Source organism: Prionailurus viverrinus, chromosome B4, assembly GCF_022837055.1.
Source record: "Prionailurus viverrinus isolate Anna chromosome B4, UM_Priviv_1.0, whole genome shotgun sequence".
NCBI lineage: Eukaryota > Metazoa > Chordata > Mammalia > Carnivora > Felidae > Prionailurus > Prionailurus viverrinus.
In genome coordinates, this window is record NC_062567.1 from 125,483,426 (window position 1) to 125,504,135 (window position 20,710).

Consider the following 20,710-nt stretch of genomic DNA (forward strand, 5'->3'; position numbering starts at 1 on the left):
AGGAAATGGCAAAGCCGTCCAAACTGAAGAGTCCCTCAGTGAGTGTTGTCTTAATGTGGCTTCTCTGCAGACATCTGACTTAAGACTTGTGGATGATAACTGGCCCCATATTCTTCCTCTCTATGAAATTAACTAATTACTAGGACTTGACTCACATTTCACAGACTTCTCACAGTGTCCTCCTGGGGAGTGTGTCTATTGATGTGGGGACAGGGAGGATAGAGGGAAGCAGATCCCACCTGTAGGGACAGCATGGATCTTTAGTGGAGGGATTCTCCCAAGGTTGGTTGAGGAGCAGCTGGGTTTGTAGTCCAGTGGGATTTTGCCCGTAGGGGGTAATTAATGTCCTTAGGGGCGGGTACCACATGGATCTCTGCTCCAGGAAAGGCAGCTGGCTTCCTGGTTCCCAGCAGACACCTTCCATGATGGCTATTGCTTTTCTCTGTGCCCTACATCATTCCATCACAGAACCAGACCTGGTCCTCTTCGGATGATTCTCATGGGACTATCAGTCATGCCCGATATGCCAGAAGCATGGGCATGTGACTCACACTGACTAATGACCCATTCCTGACCATCCCTAAGAACAAACAGTTGGGTTCAGGCGTGGGCATGTGTCCTAAGAAGCATCAACAGAGTCATTCAGCTGAGGCACTGAGAGAAAGAGGGTCTCTCTCTCCACACTGGGATTATGAGTGCCAGTCATGGTTACATCACTTGCTTTGATTTCTTCACAGCCAGTTCGATTGCCTGGAATGCCCCATTTGACTGTCTGTTTTCTTGTTTGGTATCTATATTCTGTGCTGGCACATAAGCTCACGGAGAGCAGGGCCTATGCAGTCTCACTCACTACCATATAACCAGTGCTCAGGGCAGTGCTTGGTCTACCGCACACATGTAGCACGTATTTGTTGAAGAACTGAGTTCTGCGTACTTACTGGTGGCGGGACTGCTAAAAGTTACCCTGCGGAAACACAGGCAGCCCGAGAGAGACAGAGAAAGGGAGAGAATGAGTTCCTATGTCATTTGAGCGCCCATATTTCGTGGTGTCAGTGCAGGGGGCAGAATGTGGAGCTGTCACATTTTGAGACGTATTGGAGTTTAAATGTGTGCGTGTAAGCGTTCCGCCAACCATTAATATCTGTTGCTAGTACATTTAATAATATTTAATAATATCAATATTTAATTAAAATATCCCTCACAAAATGGAAAAAATGGCTTACAAGGAGTCCTGCATGATAGCCCAAAGGATAAAATAAATATACATGCGTCTACATGGATATAAATAAATATAAATGGAGGAGAGAAGCAGATCTCCTTACAGAACAGCCCTAATATATAGATTTGAATCCCTTATTGGGAAGTAGAACTTAATCTCCCCATTTCCAGTGTGGGGTGGGTGTAGGGACTCACTTCCGAAAAATGACGCATGAAAGGGGAAAATAATCACCGTGTGGTACAGAAACCTGGAAACGCTCTCCTAACCAAGTACAGAGAGAGAGCCCTTAGTGAAGTCGTGTGTGAAACTCAGGTCCTCCCTGAAATGATGTGATGCCCTTGTGGGGGTGGGCACCCTTAGCCTGTACGATACTCTCTCCAAACACTCACAATCTCAGTCTCATCATGAGAAAAAATACATTGGACAAACCAAGTTTGAGGGATATTTTATAAAATACCTGACCAGTCCAGCTCAAAACTATCAAGGTCGGTCACGAAAAACATGGGAAAACTAAGATGGTGTCAGAGGCTAGAGGAGACTAAGGAAACAGAACACTAATGGAAACACTGGCAAAATGTACCGAAAGCCTGCAGTTCAGTGAGGAGCAATCTACCAACGTGGGTTTGTCAGTTTTGACAGTTCACCATTATCCTGTAAGATGTTAACATTAGGGGAAACTGACACTAGATGGCCGGGGATACAGGACTCTCAGCACAGCTTTTACAACCTTTTCTTTCAAAAATCCTTCCAAACAAAAGTGTGTATTAAAAACAAAAGGGAGGGTGCCTGGGTAGCTCAGTTGATTAAGTGTCCGACTTCAGCTCAGGTCACAATCTCACGGTTCGCGGGATGGAGCCCCACATCGGGCTCTGCGCAGTGAGGAACCTGCTTGAGATTTTCTCTCTCCCTCTCTTTCTGCCCTTCCCTCACACACACACACACTCTCTCTCTCTCTCTCTCAAATATATAAAAAAAAAAAATATTTAAAACAAAACACAGTCCTACAAAGCATTGACTGATCGAGAACACCAGTGAGACAAGTTCAGGTGACCAGCAAGAAAACAGCCAAGCTGATGCTTCCAAAATGAGCACCTCCTTAGCTACATTCCCAAGTACAGAAATGTCTGTCTCATTAGATCTGACAAGAAGCTACAAAAAAAAAAAAAAAAAAAAAATTAATTCAAATATGGATTTACAACCACTATCATTAAGGAAGAGTTTCACCCCAAGTGTGTATAATGCCTCGAGATACCATTTGATGTTAGTACAAAGAGGCATGATTAGCAAGACATTTAAAAACAAATTATCCAGAATATGAAGACAAGCCTCCATAATTTTTTGATGATGTTTAAAGTCTTGTGAAAGTCAGTCTAGAACTTTATAACATTCCACTAACCCCCATGAAAAGTAAGTTTAGCAGTCCCTTTGGGGATTTATACGTAACAATGAAAGATAATAAAATCCAATAAGGGAAACACTTGTTTTTCCTGCCTAGGCAAAAATGGCTGAAAAAATACACAAGATAATACAGTAACAAATGAAGTAAATTCCTTTGTCAGCAAATGCTGTGAGAAGAGTCACGAAAACAAATGCTGAAGGCCTGAAGATACACGTAGGAGAACAAATTACATGGGAGATTTGCTACCGAGTTAAATCAAAGCATAGAGGATCCCGGTGTGTGTCAGCTTAGGCTATTTGCAAGATTCTGTTTCAATAACGAAATACCCAAAGACCAACCTTCCAGTGAGCACTAAAAGAAAGACGAGTTATAATCTGAACAGCAACTTCCTGCTTTCATGATGACAGTGCTTTTATGGAAAGTGCATGTATGAAAGGTACAGTTGCTTTAATTGGAATAACCAGATTCCAAGTAAGGTTACAAAGTGATACTGAATTCTTTCACCGCATTAGTGAAGTAAAGTTTGCAACAAAGCCCTTGAAGCCAGCTGCACACTGAATGTCACTGATTTGGTTACTTTTATAAAGGCAAGACTGAAAATATCATAGAATTTTTACAATACTTGGGAATGATACCAGGAATGACAATGGATATCTTTTGTAAAATACAGAGTTCATAGCAAAGCCCTTTAGAAGGCATACATAAAGGTGATTTATGCATGTTTTTATGAAAAAAAAAAACCTGGTTATCTTTTGTATGCTATCTCGTACTTTTGAAAAAAAAAATACACTTTTAATCTGACCCTTCAATGTCAAGGTAATGAATGGAGAAGTAACTACTTTTAGAAAGAACATGTGATATAGATAGGACTTTTAGAAAGTAAATGTTTGAAATTGTTGCCATTGTTATGGGGATTTTGAGGTAAAAAAAAAATGCTGTGCTACCTATCAAAACTCTCATTTCAACATACTTAGAAATTTCAGTGGTTTGATATCCACAACCACCCAATATTGCTTAATTGGTAATTCCCTCTCTCAAAATCTTTTTCATTCGAGAGCCCAGACTATTTAGGGAAGTGTCTTCTTACAGTGGGCTTTTAAGGAACCAGTCCCACAAGATATTCTATGATCAAAGGGATCTGTTCTGTGTGTTGACGCAGAAATGCTGAGGGTCCACCAATCCCATCAGGATTCCTTACTGCAGGACTTCATAATGTGCTATTTTGTATACACAGTACACAGAACTCCCCCTCTGCAGCCCTCCCCAGCTCCCCCCTGTTTAAAGCAATCCCATGAACAATTCTTAGACTTGTTTGGATACATACCCCAAACAGCACTACATAGGGCAGACCCTCCAGAGGCAACACCTTGCTCCTAGGAATGTTGTTGATGTTTCCAGGAATAATTGCATCTCAACTTCATCAGCTACGTATAACAAAAGCCAATGATGGATAACGTAAATCACTAACACCCAAAGGAGTTAAGTTCTGAAAATCACCTCATGAGCAAAGAATGGGTGAGTGTTGAAGGAAGACAAAAGACCAAAAACTTAAATTCTCCACAGTCTCCGACACTGGGTATGCCATTCTCCAGCACACTAGTAGGGCCCAAGACCAAGTGCCACAAACCCAGGGCTTAATCTCGGGGGACAGCCCTTTCCCTCCTCAGGTCCCTATTTCTGGTCCGTGAAATGAGGGCATTGGGACAGACGAGGAAGAAGATCCCTTGTTTACATGCCCACTAGCTGACTGAAAACGACTCTAAGAGAGAGTGGGAACATTACTAATTATTAATTATTGGTAAGAAGGAAACGAGGCTTACTATGTGTCTCCCAGCTCGGTACCAACTGCTTTATACATAGCCCCTTGGACTAGAGTCATGCGATGAAACTGAACAGGCCCTGGCCTGGAGGAAAGAGAGGTCTGGCTGGGAGGTGGTAATTGTAGATTTCAGATCTTCTCCCCCACAGCGACTGTTTTTTCTTCCTGATCCATCCTAATCTTCCAAAATCAACCTTACCGTTCATCATTCTTATTACCCTCGCTCTGGCTTCCCCGGCCTCATTTTTCACTGTAGTCTGCTCAGCTACGGCACGCTCAGTATGCTAATGCACGGCGGCCCCTCATCTTCCTCAAAAGATGTGAAAACTGACACCTCTCTAAGTATTATAAAATGTTTTAAAACTTGAGTTATGTGCTACTCCTTTTATGCAAATGGTACAGATTGCCTCTAGGCACATGCATCGTTTCTCCATATGGATGGCACGTTTTCTCTTGGTTTTTCTCTTCTTTAGGATTTTTCTTTTAAGTGTACTCAGCTCCCAATGTATGAATGGATGGCAGTCAAAAATCCAGTCTCTGACTCTGTTGCTTAAAATCCAAATGTTCTTTCAAGGAGGCAATGTTATATTGAGAGTCTCTGTTCTGGGGTCAGCCCTCAAAAAGCCATTGAATGCAAAGAGGGCTCACATAGAATAATCCTACAGAAGCATTCTCTCACGTAAAATGCTTTCCTGGGAAACTATATGAAGGTGGGAACTCAGCCCTGTATTGGAGGAAAAGAGCTCTAGAGTTAGGGTCAGGCCAACGTGAGTTCAAACCTCGGCTCTGTCATATTTTGCTGTGTGACTCTGGGCAAGCAACTAAGTGACTTCATTCATATGATCCCTAATTTTCCAATGTATAAAACAGACCAATATTCAGCCCGTGATGCTTCTGTAAAGATTGAGTGATCCCTGCCTGGCACACCACCCCCACCCCATCCACCTGAAAACTCCAGGTCATCCTTTGAGGTCCTGGCCACAGCCTGCTTCCTCTGAGAGGCATTTCCTGTCAATCCCAGAAAGGATCAGTGCATTCCGGGCAGATGTTTTTGGAGCACTGCTGTGGTCCCTGCTAGGCAAGTATCTACCAGCCCCCGGTTCACTATTCCTAACTTGCATGGGGGTTACTGCTCCTTCCCATTCTCCAGGGTCATATTCAGGGGAGGAAAAGTGGTTACACAGAAGGACTGGGGAGAGGAGTGGCAAGGGTGTTTGGGGGCTGAGGAATGACGTGAGGGCAGAAGACGAGGAAGGAAGAGACTTGGTATCACGACTGAGCTTGGACGTCCTATAGAATCCCTCAAGACACAGATTGCATCACATTTTCTCCCAAGAGGGGCCTCCTCCGGTTCTCCCAGGCCCCCTTTACTTCCTTCCACTGCAGCACTTAGCAGGCTGTACTTGGAATCTTCTGTTTGCTTAATGCTTGCTTCTCACTAGACTGTGACCCTCCTGAGAGCCAGAAGCTGTGGCTTACTCAGGCCTGGGGCTCCAGTAACTCTTATAGACGCAAGGACTGGACGCCCTGCTTGCTACCTCCTGACCATCACCCACTGTTTGTGGCCAGGACTTCCTTCTCTAAACGCCTACTGAAGACTCAAAGACTAGAACACGGTGTCATAGCTACCCTCCCAATCTACCTTCTCCCAGCCAATGCGCAGCCCTTTTGCTCATCTCCTAAGAGCTTGTGCTCTGGGTGAAAAGACAAAAAGATGCTCCGTTGGGTCCTTCTCTTTTTATTTAAGACTCAGCCAGGGAAGGTTGAGTCATTAAGCTTTAGGACTGAAAGATAAAAATGAAGGTCTTTGAAACACAAAGACTGAAGTAAAAAGTCAAGTGCATTTCTACGGAGTACTCAAGGGGCCTGGTTGATAACAGGGCCAAAAATCATGGCCTCTATTTTACAAGAACATAACTGACATGGGGAGAATGTACGTGGTTTATACAAGTCCTTCAGCTGGTAAGAGGTCGAACAGGCATTAGAGTGTAAGGGATTGCTTGGCTCCAAAAGCCCATATGCTTCTTCCCCTTTGTCAGTGAAACCACTTTTCCCTTAGTTGTGTCCTTAACCAATCTCTTCTTAGCATAAATTTCTCTACTGACACCCAGGGCAGGATAGATGCCCAAGGCTGGTAAGCTCCTGTCTGGTAGGAAGTGGGAGTACGTCTGCTCCTACAGAGTGAGCTTTATGCTTACCAACAGTGAGCTGTGTGTTGCCAAATGTGTTTTGATGCCACTTTTATTTATAATGTAAGTGGAAATGTATGTATTCAAATATTCTCTGAATTAGGAGAATGCAAAAAGAGTTGCTATTTCCATGAAAGGCAAGCCAAAGCTTTGGGACAACTTGATTAAAAAAAAAAAAGTCCCTTAAAAAATGGCTGTCAGATTAGTTGTGGGTGAGAGACCATACAAATCTAGGACTGTCCTTCACCTGCTTTGTAAGAGTCCTTAAGTTCTTGCTCGCCCTTCAAGGAAAGGAATCAGAGAACCACAGAAGATGGATAATGAGAGATGTCTACGCAGGATAATACAGCACAATCAGCAGACGAAAAAACCTGGCCTTGGTTGAAAAGACAAGCTAATCAAGGTTAACCTATTTTTAGGATTCTTGCCTGAACCGACATTTTCAATCAGCTGACCCAGCACAGGTGCCCTGGGTGACCCACAGGTGGGCTTCTCAGGTTGGCTACCCTTTGGAGTGTGAGCTGAGGGAGAACAGCATTCAGGGCACCTCTGTATACTCCCCGGGGAGGGGGGTGGGGGAACATGGTACCCAGCAAACAGGAGGTCCTTCATTCCTGTTGAACATGATGGATGAAAGAAAGGATGGGAGAAGAAGAATGAGAAGAAGAAAGAAAATGACAAAGATGCACCTTTACCTGGAATCTGAGGCCCAGGTTGGCCTGGAGGGACCTATAGACAAACTGTGTCATTAAACCAGGCCCTCGGGCTCCATGGCAATGTACAGGCCCCGATATCACCCAAAGGGTGAAACTTGGGCTGCCAGCCCTTCTCATTCATCCCTTAACCCTCTCCCCACTTTTACGGATTGGCTGTATTTTAGGGTTCTGTGTAAGATTTTGGTGGAAAAGGTATTAGTGGGTAAAATGACTTTCAGATTTTTTTTTAGGGTTTATCTAAAAAGATAGAAATTAATCTGATTTGACTCTGTCTTCCTGATTTTGCTATTTGATACAAAGGCCTCTACTTGTACGTAGAATAGGCTACCAAAAAGAGTTGGTTCACAAATTATTTTGTTTGATAGTTTCAAAGTGACAATAATTAAGCAACCACTAAGCAATGTCAAAGTGGTGTCACCACCTGCTACATCAACATCTAATGTTAAATCATTCTGGTCTTTCCTGAAATAAAGCCAAGTTGGCTGTGATATATTATCTATCTGTCTGTCTGTCTGTCTGTCTGTCTCTATGTGACCAATGGCTTTGTCTGTTTTGTTTCCCATAGCATCACAGCGCCTGTGACAGTGTCTGGCATATAGTAACCACTCAGTAAATGCACAAATGCATTGGTATGACTGTGTGAGACAGATGTGACACACTTTCACTTGGACGCCTAGCTAGCTTTGTTGGCATTTATGAAATGTCTAAGTTGAAGGTTCACCGAGGGGATCTCCTCTATTTTATGGTGCCTTTCCTTGTCCCTTTTGTGGCTGCCAATTTAGAATCTCTGATAACCCGTCGAATATACTGGCTTATGAATACCTGTCCGGTTTTTTTTTTAAATGAAACTCATACTAATCCTGCTAAAAACAATCAATTAATTATACAAGACACCTGCCACAGTCCTCCCCACCCCTGAATTCTTTTAATTGTGATAAAATGTACATGATATTTACCAATTTAACCATTTTCAAGGGTATAGTTCAATGCCACGAAGTGTATTCACATTGCTATGCAACTCTCACCACCATCCATTTTGAGGATTCTTTCAATATCTCCTATGGAAATCTGTACTCATTAATTCCATGTTTTCCCTTCAACCCAGCCCCTGGTAATCATTCTGTTCTGCTTCTGTTCTCTGTGAATTTGACTACTGCAAGTATCTCATATAAATGAGATCATCAATAGTTTTCCTTTTTTGTCTGGTTTATTTCACTTAGAATTTTTTCAAAGTTCATCCACATTATGGCACGTGTCTGAACTTCCTTTTTAAGGGCTGCCAAGGTTTTTAGTTGCACTGGTTTTTGTAGAATTTTTATGTTTTTATTCTTTTTGTGTGTTTTTATGTTTTTATTTTATTTATGTTTTTATTTTTATCCTATATGAAAATAGGACTTGACAGTTTAGAAGTCTCCTATTAAGGAGACTTGCCTGGTCAAGTGCCAAAGTGTTTTTCCAATTTTGTTGTATCCATTGACACTTCTGTCAACAGGATTGGACACTTCCTACAGATCAGCTGAGACTTGACAATACCACTCTTCTAATTTGGTGGGGGTGAAATTATATGTGGTCTTAATTTTCGCTTCCAGGATTTAATAAAGAAGCTGTACATCTTTTCAAGTGTTTATTGGCCATTTTCTTCACAACCGGTGAAATGACTGTTTATATCTTTTACATATTTTTCTTATTAATTAGTAAGAGTTATTTGTGTGTTTAGTTTACTAGTCCATTGTCAGTTGTGTTGAAATGTCTTTTTCTTTTCTCCTTTTGATGCTACCTTGATGGGAATTATTAATTTCAATGTGGTTGAATTCACGGATCTTTTCATTTGTGACATATGCTTTTGCTGTCTTGTTGAATACATTCTTCCCAACTCGGAGGTCATAGGCCAGTTACCTAAATTTTTTTTTAATTAAAGTTCAATTTGGTTTAGTTTTAAGTCTCTAATCCCTTAGAATTAATTTTGTGCATGGTGTGTTACAGGGACCAATCTTCACTTTTCCACTTGGATAATCAAGGTGCCTCAACACCATTTGTGGACGATTACATGCTTTCTCCAATGGCCAGCAAGCCATCTCTTTATAGATCACATTCCCATTTGTGTGGGCTCTCTGTTCTTTTTTTTTTTTTATTAATTAGCACATCCCTAAGCAAATGCTCAGCAAAACTTTGCTGTAGGTTTTCAATGGATACTATTTATGAGGGTGTTTCTCATAAATGAATATTCAATCTTACCGAATAACTTTCTTGCATCTATTTACATGATTATGTGGTGTTTCTCCTTTAATCTATTAACATGCTGAATGATACTTGTGGATTTTTCAATGTTAAATCATTCTTGTCTTTCCTGGAATAAAGCCAAGTTGGCCATGATGTATTATCTATTTTCTACATGGCTGAATTCGATTTGCTAATATTTTGCTTAAGGTTTTTTCATCTCAATATTCATGAGTGCTACAGGCCTACAGTCTTCTTTTCTTGTGCTCTCCTCGTCTGATTTTGGTATCAAGGATACTGTGGTCTTTTAAATGGGTTAAAAGTGTTCCTTTTTTTCTATTCTCTGGAAATTTACTTAAAATGGGAATTTTTGATTACAAAAATTGGTATAACTTAATCTCTATTTACCATCTAGGGATGCTGTGTACTTTGTAAGAGGGTTTAATGGCTAGAAGGTAATCCAGAATTGATATTTTTTCCTTAGGTCAGTTTTGGTAAATTATACACATGTAGGATTTTGTTCATTTCATGTATATATATGCCACTGTATGAAATGTATACAAGTCTGGAGTTCCTGTATCTTCTTGGTGAACTTTAATTTTTAAGTTGTGATCATCTCTACACCTACCGATGCTCTGTCTGACACCAACACAGTTATCTTGGCATTCTTTCCCCATCGTCAACTGTTCAAGTTGTTATACGTTAGGTGTGTCTTTTATAAACAGCATATGTTGCACACTATTTCCTGTTCAGTCTGACAACTGGTCTTTTCATTCTCAAACTTAGGTTGCAATTATTTGCTTACTGATATATTTGGACCTCTTTCTATTATCTGATTTCTTGCTCTCTATTTCCCCCCACTTTTTCTATGCTGTCACTTTTATTTTTAACGATGGAGATATTTTGGTTGGTTTTGTTTTTTCCAGTTCCATTTACCATCCTACCCATCACAGGCTTGTAAGTTATGCACTTTTCTTCCCCATTCTTTTCAGGGCTTCAGCTTGAATGGTTAACACGTACAGCTACTTAGCGGCTAAAATTACTATCTCATTCCCTTTCTCAACAAAACTCTGATTCCAGAATACCTGAATTCTCATGGCTTCCCTCCTGACTTATGTGATGTCATTGTCTGATATTTTAGGTATAACCTTTTTAAGACCACAGTTACATGGTATTATTATTACTACTCCTACAACTACTATTTAGAAATTATTGAATGAAATCCCTACATGTTTCTAATTTGTTCAGCATTCCTTCTTGGATCTGGAATCACACGCCTTATTCCCGAAGTAAATCCTTTAGAAGTTTCTTCACAGAGGTATGTTTGTGGAAAATTCTCTTTGCTTTCGCTCATCTGAATACTCTTTTCTCATGCCTGAAGGACTGTTTTGCTAAGTATACATATTGTTATTGTCACCCCGCACCCTGAAGGTATTACTTCCACTCTTTTGGCTTGCACTGCTGCTGATAAAAACTCTCATTCCCACCCATGAAATGTCTTCGTAGAGAATCTGTTTTTTTCTCTCTTGGTTATTCTAAAAAAGTCACAGTAGGGTGCTGCAGTTTTACTACTGTAGGTCTAAGTATAGCTTTCTCTTAATTTAAACTGCTTGCATCTGTGGCTACTTTTAACAGTTCTGGAAAATTCCCATTCACTATAAAGATGCCTCACTTCCAATTTTCTCTATTATCTCTTTCTAACATCCTAATTAGACATATCCGGATATCTTAATTTCTCTCTCAGTTTTTCTTTTTCCCTGTGTGCTCAGTTTTGGATGATTTCTTCAGTTCTCTCTTCTAGTTCACTAATTCTCTCTTTACCTGGGTCTAATTTACTGCTTAACACATTCCTTCAATTTGAAATCTCAGTAATTATATTTTTCACTTCCAAAAGTACTATTTGATCCAAATACGTCTGTTTGCCTTCAAAAATCTCTTGTTCTTCCATCCTATTAATTCTCTTTTATTACTTACACATAATGACAATTCTTCTGTTTTATATCTGATGAGTCTACTACCTGAAGTTTTTGAGATTAGTTCTATAGTCTCTGCCCTTTCTCCTGGTGGCTGATTTCCCTATATGTTTAATGATTACTTAATGAGAACTCATTTTTATTGAAATGTCACCTAAAGAATTCTTTGAAGTCTTTCTTGTTTTTGAGAGCATTCTTCTAGATCATATTTCTGTTTATTTCTGCCAGGCACCTGGCACATTTTCATTTTTTTCTATTTCTGCCCCACACATATAATTTTAGTCCATCAATTAATATGAGCACAGGCTTGAAATGAGAGATTCCCATGGGAAACATTTCTCTTATTTTACCTAAAGCCTAGGATAAAACATGTAACAATCCCTATCATCTTCTTCTATGGATATTTTTAAACGTGTTATCCATTGAGGATATCACTTTTCCTGGATCTTGACTTCAGCAAGGATCTTTTAATTGTCTTTCTTGGGGTTGAGACCCAAATTCCAACGCACAGCCTTCCAATAGAATGGTTGTACATAGGTTTGCCTGACTTTGATTTAGGCCTAATGTCCCAGTGTAACTAATAATAGCATTCCTTTGTTTAAATTATATAGTTACCTACATTTAAGCCAGGGCTCCAGCTACCAACGGTCAGCAGATACCCAGCAAATGTCAGATCCAGCTGCTTTTTGCTTATCCTTCTGGATCCATATTTTATCATGTGTCTGGTCTCTCCTTACTTCATTTACTTTATGGACTGATCTACTATGCTTTCAAATCATTAAAAAAAAATTATTTTTTTTTTAATTTTTTTTTTTCAACGTTTATTTATTTTTGGGACAGAGAGAGACAGAGCATGAACGGGGGAGGGGCAGAGAGAGAGGGAGACGCAGAATCGGAAACAGGCTCCAGGCCCTGAGCCATCAGCCCAGAGCCTGACGCGGGGCTCGAACTCACGGACCGCGAGATCGTGACCTGGCTGAAGTCGGACGCTTAACCGACTGCGCCACCCAGGCGCCCCCCAAAAAATTATTTATCCAGTATTTTTTGGTGTTCTCTACAGGGCTGGTTTTATTTGCTTTCTCTTTTAAACTTCTAGTTCTTGACAGTCTTAGAAATATTCCTGAGTATTTCATATATTTTCTTTATGTCTAAGAAACACATGACACAGTGAAACTGCATAAAAGTTGGTTGAAAGATTCAACGATGGAGGCACTTCTGTTTTAAACACTTTCTAAGATTTTGCAATGAACTTCAAGAGCAGTGAAAAAACAAAAAGAAGTTCTTTCTTCTTGACTATGTAATTTCACTAACTTTAGACTGTTCATTACAACACAGTTTATCTTTGTGAAAATTGAAAACAACTAAACTAACAGCAATGGCTCAGCAACAGAAGTGTACAAAATTCTATGTGCCTGAGGACAATAAATGAGATACAACACATACCTACTTGGAAAAGACTGATGTCTTTGGTCTCATGGTCTCATGGTTTGGGAGTCTGAGCCCCATGTCGGGTTCTGAGCTGACAGTTCAGAGCCTGGAGCCTGCTTCAGGTTCTGTGTCTCCGTCTCTTTCTGCCCCTCCCCTGCTAGCACTCTCTCTCTCTCTCTCTCTCTCTCAAAAATAAATACATGTCAAAAAAAAGTAAAAATTTGAAACTTTTGTTACTGCAGTGTCACGTGGGCAATGACTACACATTTTAAGTGACATGAACTGTTGATGGTTATAGGTGTCTGCTTCCTGTTTGATACAGCCAGAGAAGCAAATACACCTGCTGTCAGGCAGGCCTGGGTTCAAGTCCTTGTTCTGTCACTTATCAGATGAGGTCGGTTCCTCACTCCTCCCTCTGCAGGTAGGATATTCTGACACACCCTTTAACTGGACTCAGCCCTATGGGTACTCTGGCCGACAGGATATCAGCAGCAAGGGCTCAAGCTTTCCTTGCAAGCACTAAGACTTCCTCTCCCACCTCTGCTTTGCTATGACAAACCAGCCTGGCCTGCTCATGGGACATGGCAGACACTGGAGGAGGACCAGGTCATCCCAGCCACCAGCCATCGGATCCGAGGCTGACCACAGACACTTGGTTAGGCCAATGAAAATCAGACAACCATCCCGCCAACCTGCAAACTCCTCAACTAAATAAATGGCTATTGATCTAAGCCACTATTAGACTATGGCAGCAGATAACTCATACATCCTGTTTTCTTCATTGTGTGGGGGGATACACAAGGGCTCTCCATACAGGCCACCAAACGAGGAGTCTCCCAATTGGATGGGGGGCGGGCACCAAATGTGGGACAACCCAATCAGGTGGAAGCTGGCTGCAGGGTGGTGAAAAGAATTCACCGAAGGCAGAACAGGACACAGAAGTTTACTGAATACACCACAAGGGAGCAGTGGGCAGGACAGGAAAGCAGAGACCATCTGATGCAAAGCAGTGGTGGGGGGGGCTGTAGTTAAAGGAGGAGGATGAGGAGGTATGGGGAATATGGAATTTTCCTTTTTTTGGTAACGGCGTCCAGATGTTAGTAACTCATTGGTCAGCTAGGACTTGGGGCTATCTTGAGGTGAGTCACCTGATGGGCCTGTTTGTATTTGGTCAGGGGGTTGCGGGGTCACTGCGGGTCCTTGTACCTCACTCAGGTTTCCATTGTTCGGGCTGGTCACCTAAAAGCAGCCTCTGCATTACTCTTTCTATGTCCCGGCCCTACCACTATGTCCAGTACCTAGAGACCAACATTGAAGGCTTTTCTGTGACTGTCACTGCTGCCTGAGGTAGAATGAGACATTTGTGCTGGCGTTCCCACCCCTACCCCACCCCACCACAGCACCTGGCAGGCGTTTTTACATTCATTTCCTCACATGTGTCTCTCCCCTAGCCACGACTGACTTGAGAGTAGGAAGTAAGTTATTCCCATCCATATCTATGGCACCTGGCACAGAGTAGTCCTTCAATAAATGTTTCTGTTGCAATTAAATGACTGGATTTGGGGAGCGGACAGGAACCAAAACAGCCAGCAGCAGGTGGCAAGAAGAATAACCACGCAAGCTGGTTCTTACGCTTTCTAGAAAGCCCAAACAAGAGAAAAAAAGAAAACAAAGGAGAAAAGCACATTCTCTCTGCTCTTCTGTGTCCTTATCTCTCTCACCACATGCACACAAAGCTCAGAGCCATTCATCCCCCGAAGAGCCCTCCCCATCTGGCTTCCGTCCACCGGCCACCACCGCAGGACACCTCCCTCCACCTCCGGCCATGGGCCCTGCATCCACTGCAACCTGTCCTTCCTCTACCTTTAGATCAGACACGTCCCTGTAGCACTGCTCAGAGCGGGTGTGGTCCGACAGCTGCACATTCCAGAAGCAGGGGAGCTGATACACGAGGAAGGGGTTCTGTTTGATGACAGCGTTGAAAATATCCTGGGAGATAAAAGCCAGAGATAGAATGGTCAGGAGCGTTTCACTTAGGAGGCCAGCTCACGGGCACAGCACCTCCTGTGCAAAGGCCTCTCTTTAGGCTCCTGCTCTGAGCACAGGCTGGCTTGCGCTGTGAGGCATTCCCCTTGGAACGGACGGGGGAGCGCCCCACGCGTGCTTGAAGCTCACGGGCTCTGCTGGCCTCAGGAGGCGCCATCCGGCAAGGGGACGTGGGAGCAGACACGGCTGGTCTCTCATACCGGAGCCAGCACAGATGAAATGAAGTCACTTTTCCACCCCTCTTCCCACCTCATCCAGGAGTCCTGTGTCATCCATCCTGGGCCTCCTGGAGAGGAAACTGCACGATGACAACTGCTCTGCTCATTCAGGGGCTGAGACAAATTATAGATCTTGTTTCATCAGTTCTTCCTGGGGCTTTTGGCGGGGACACGATGATGGATGCGCCTTGGACTCCTGCAGGCCATGGTGCCCGAGGACGCTCTCCCCACCTCCAAATCCAACTCCGACTTTTCTAGGGAGTTTTCCTTCTTTTGGGCTTTTCTCCAAGCTCTCGTCGCACCAGACCACACTTATTAACTAGCTGCTGACAGCTGGTGCCGGGGGGTGAATTATGTGCCTTCGCAGAAGGAGATGACTGGATAAACTACCCTCATTGGACACAGATACGCAACTGCTAGCTTTTGGGGACATGCTGGAGTCATTGTGACCTGACTTAAAATATGATGATGGAGGACAATTTTCCCCTCAGGTTTAAAACAGCTACCTGGGTAATTTTTAACTCATTCATTATACCAGATCTCATGTTTGAAAAAGGAAATTAGTTTCTGGCTGCTTGGGAAATACTGAATAATAACAATGCTAAAAAAAAAAAAAATAGTAAAGTCACCCTACAGAGTTTCTTGTTTCCTCTGTATTAGAAAACTTTACAAAAATTCAGTGACTCAGACAGTTGAACATCGGGCAAAAACATGGGACTGCACTTGCTTTTTGGATGAACAGTAAAGGGTAAAACGCAGAGAACCCAGACAAGTCTTCTCCCCGTTTCAACACAGCCATCTACACCACAGGGAACTCAAAATCTAAATGTGTGAGCCTGGCAGAGCCAAGGTCAAAGGCTCGGGCACCTGCATTTGCTAGCAAAAATGAGGATTTGGATTTTTATGCATTCACATCAATGGTTTGGTGGAGTTCACAGACTTTTTCAGATCGCCTGGATTAGAAGCTGGTTATTCAAGACAGGTAGTTTGTCTCTTCCATTTAAATGCATTTCCCTTGAGGATAGGGTCATAGCACGGGATCTAAGTGAAAGGCATTGCTTTTAAAGTTAGATCCTATGTGCCAGAAAAGCAAATGTAACCTTGTCTGGGAAATGTGCTGTGGTGTTCTATGCACCCCACACCAAGATGAAGACAGCAAGCTCCTCCGAATGCCTCCTCATCAGTCTCCTTTAATAAGCTAGAAGCTCTCTGAGGCCAAGGACGACGTCCTTCATTTACCTCTGCAATCCTGTCTCTGAACGTCATCCTTGGCTCACGCAGCATGCAGTGAAGGTCTGCTGAAGGAAGCGATGAATGGGTCACACGACAGGTGGAGACATCATTCAGACCCCTCTACTTTCAAGCTTCCTGGAGAAACCGCACAGGGCGTCCAGGAACAACTGCACCTTCTCACCTGGCCACTCACCTGGTCCGCTAAGGACGTGGACAGCATGCCCATCAGCTCCCTCTCTGCGGTCAGCCGCCACATCTGTTCCCATTTCATCTTCCGTAGTTTGTCCAGAAGCAGCAGGATCACCCCTAGGCAACAGCATAGGGTGGAAGAAGGAAAAAACGACAGTCAGACAGACAGCCAGACACACCTGTCCACGTCTTGGAGACGAACATACCTGGGTTCAATCCCAGGCTCTGCCAGTGACTCAGGATGAGACTTCAAACAGCCTCTCTGAACATCCTCGTTGCTGGAAAACATGACAATAGCATCGAAGGCTGTGGCCGACACTAAGTGAGATGGGCCAAAGAGCCTCGCACTTTCTGGAGAGGGGAGGTGGAGACAGTGGCACGACGTCGATGTGCTTAATGCTTCTGAACTGCACACTTAAAGCAGGTTAAAGCGGTACATTTGTGCTACGGAGATTCTGCCACGCTAATCTTGAAAAGAGCCTCTTATTGCACCTGATACGTACTACGCTCCCGAGAAGCATTTGGTTCTTCCCTGTGTTTTTTCCCCAGAGACAGGACAACCTCCCTAGGTGTAGCTGATGGAAGGCGTCTGTACACTATATGCTGTTTATCTTTACACACACAAAGCGGCTCCTCTGTGACTTTTTTCTAGGTGAGACTGGCTGATTTCTTTGCATTTATTGACAAGCCATGGGAGCTTGCTTCAGTGTTCTGATTGCCAAAGTCTTCTCTGGTCCCCACAACGAACACAGATGTAACTACAGTGAAGGTCGTGCTGATGCTTGGTCTCTAAGATGCACTCCATCTTTCTTTTGTTAGTTTTTACGGGGAGGGACCTGGGTCAATGGGGGGTCGTGTAGCGAGACAAACTGCCATTGCAAACCCTGCTGTTGATATTATTTTGTTTAATGTTAAAACAACTCATATTACTCAGGTAAAAATTAACTAGTAAAAGCCTAAAAAGAAAAGCACATTTTGGCTTTGCTGAATGACTCAGAAGCAGCTGTCTACTTCCAGGTCAGATAGAGCATATAGAGAATGCACAGAGCACAGAACACAGAACACGAGGAACCAAGAGAATTTCCCTGCAGGCCACTGCAGTTAATTTGGTGGATGGAACTGTAGCACCCATGGGCTCCCAAATCAATCCTCCTCAGGATGCTGAGCTCAGCAGAAAGCTCAGCGGAGAAAACTCCAGGCAGTTGACAAATGATCTGAGTTGATACCTAGTACATACGTTTCTAAGTTTTGGAGAGGACCTGATTCCCCAAATCACATATAAATGTCAACTCTGGGAGTTTTGTTTTGTTTTTTATAAACCTATTCCAGTGGCACATATTTGGAGAAAAAAAGTAAATTCACCATTTAGTCAAAGGTGTTTGGTCAGGTAAAGATGAAATAAGAAAAAAAAATATATATATATGGTAGCGGTAATAATGGGGTAATACACAGATCTGAACTCGTTAAGCCAAAGGGTCAAATTACATCCTTTGCACATCTTTTATGGTTTGCTCAGTTTTTGCACGTATCTTTTCCCTTTTTGCTCCCAAGATCACTGCAGGTTAGATACTGTCATCCTTATTTCTTAGGTGGGGAAACTGAGAAACTAAGTCAGACGCTGGAACAATTCACAGTACCAGAGAAGCTACACCAGCTTCAAACTCAGATCTGTCTGGTTCCAAGGCTAGTGTTCTCTCATCTACACCACAAAAACCGAAGCCTCAGCACCCGAGCCCAGGGACTCGGGCCAAGACTTTTTCCCTTTGGTGACCTCTGGTTTCTATATGTGTAAAATGAGAAAAATGCTACCTGCCCTGTGCAACTCAGAAAGCTGTTACATCCATTCATGGTACACTGGTAAATGTTTAGCCACAAGCTCCCGGGGTGGGGGGGGAGGAACCCTGAAAATGTGATTTGTGGCATCTGCTGGTTCCTGTGGTGTAAATTCTCCTATCGTGGCTGATTTCAAACTCCCAAAGTAATCTCACTGAACACCCCATTGGGAAGACCGGGCACACAGCTGACCCTCGCCAGTCAGTGCAGGTGCTGAAACTGTTCACGGAAGCAATTTCAGAAATAGTAAAATTCACCATAAGCATATTATTTGCTTCTTGTGGAGAAAGAAAAGAAAAAATTTACAGAGTTACAAGCCAAGAGAATATAGTGATAGATTCAGGAAAATAGATCCCTAACACGTAAAACAATTTCATCTTACTGTAGAAACTAATCCTAATTAGGTTGGACAGGTGCTCTAATATACAGAAAAAATGGCAAGGGAGTGGAGGCTACAAACAAGATGGAGGATATTAATGCACATTTTGAAGCCTCTAGAGATGTCAATGGGAGATCTATCAGTCTCAGGGGACTGAACTGAGAACTAATGCTTTTTAATGGGTATTAAGACTTGGCAAGTCCTCTGTGGCCAATGTGATTCCACCCTGTTTCCCAGACTAGTTGAAGAGAGGCAAATGTCTAGACCAGAAGACTAAATGCAGAAATGTGGGGTTATTCTCCCAGTTACCTAGCCTTTTTTTTTTTATGTGATGATTTTTTTTTTCCTTGAAATTCATCGTCAAATTGGTTTCCATACAACACCCAGTGCTCCTGTTGTGATGAGCACTGGGTGTTGTCATGTTTATTTTTAAAAGCATGAACTATTTCAAACCACCAGAAAAGTCTAGAAACTAATATGACAAATACCCACCACCCCAATTTAATAAATGCTAATATATTGCCACATTTGCTGTGAATAATAAAACATTACAGATAAATCAAAAGCTCCTTCATCCCACTCTGGTTCTCTCTCTCTCTCTCCCAAGGGTAACCACTATCCTGAGGTGGTTGGGTTTCATTTCCATGCATATTTTTATAGTTTTATTCTCTGTGCATATATTAATTAACAATCTATGATGCCTTTAGAGTATTTCATTTCTCAATTCTCATTTACCTTTTCACCCAACATTACGTCTTTAAGACTTAACCATGTTAAGATTGCAATATCTAGTCTATTCATGGCAATCACTTCACTCATTGTAAAAATATACCACAAGTTATTTATGCATTGCCTGACTGAACAACATTCTGGCTGCTTCCTTTGTTTCTCCTGTTACAAACGATGCTGCAGTAAGCATCCTAATCTCAATTTGTGGGGCACATGGCTGAGAGGTGAGCTGGGGTCCAGCCTCCAAAACTGTGCAAGGATCGCTGTGTTGATGGTGCCACGTGCCCCGAAACATCTCGAACTACTCTTTCTCCTCTCTCATGTTTGGGCCATTGCAGCATCTCAAAGATGCTACATTTAAAATGGCTTTTGCGGGGCGCCTGGGTGGCTCAATCGGTTGAGCGTCTGACTTCGGCTCAGGTCATGATCTCAGGGTTCATGGGTTCAAGCCCCGCATCGGGCTCTGTGCTGACAGCTGGGAGCCTGGAGCCTGCTTCGGATTCTGTCTCCCTCTCTCTCTGCCCCTCCCCTGCTCACACTCTGTCTCTCTTTGTCTCTCTCTCTCAAAAGAAAAACCAGGGGTGTCTGGGTGGCTCAGTCAGTTAAGTGTCTTCAGATCATGATCTCACGGTTAGTGGGTTTGAGCCCCACGTTGGGCTCTGTGCTGACAGCTGGGAGCCTGGACCCTGCTTCGGATTCTGTGTCTCCCTCTCTCTCTGTTCCTCCCCTGCTCTCACTCTGTCTCTCTCTCACTCCCTCAAAAATAAATAAAGATTAAAAAAAATTTTTTTAAATGGCTTTTGCATCTCTTCCTTTATTCACTCATTCGGTGGTTTTTTATTGAGCACCTATTTTGTGCAAACAACTGAAACAGACCTGTACGTGTTTTTCTTCCCTACTTTTCCCAATTTCTTGGGTTTTATTCAAAATATTAATTTAACACATATTTACTGGATGGAGAGCATTTAGTCTTGGTCATGCCCATCTGTGGAAGACACATTAAGCATCATGATTCAAGGCCAGGGCTGTGAACACTGAGAACGTGCACTGTTCATTAAGAGAGTCTGGGGAGGGCGGCGGCGGGGGGGGGGGGGTCAGCCTGAATTGATCAGGCCAGGCAGAC

General features: G+C 42.8%; 1 protein-coding gene across 3 annotated transcripts in view; it reads right to left on the reverse strand.

Moving 5' to 3' along the window:
- The window catches only part of LARGE1 (LARGE xylosyl- and glucuronyltransferase 1), a 541,787-nt gene that overhangs the window by 66,090 nt on the left and 454,987 nt on the right, over positions 1–20,710 (reverse strand). For all 3 annotated transcript variants that reach the window (XM_047867970.1, XM_047867968.1, XM_047867969.1), the window contains 2 exons: positions 16,651–16,763; positions 14,824–14,949 (listed from right to left, as the gene is read on the reverse strand). In XM_047867970.1, the coding sequence (XP_047723926.1) occupies positions 14,824–14,949; positions 16,651–16,763 (239 nt within the window). The remainder of the gene's footprint in view (positions 1–14,823; positions 14,950–16,650; positions 16,764–20,710) is intronic.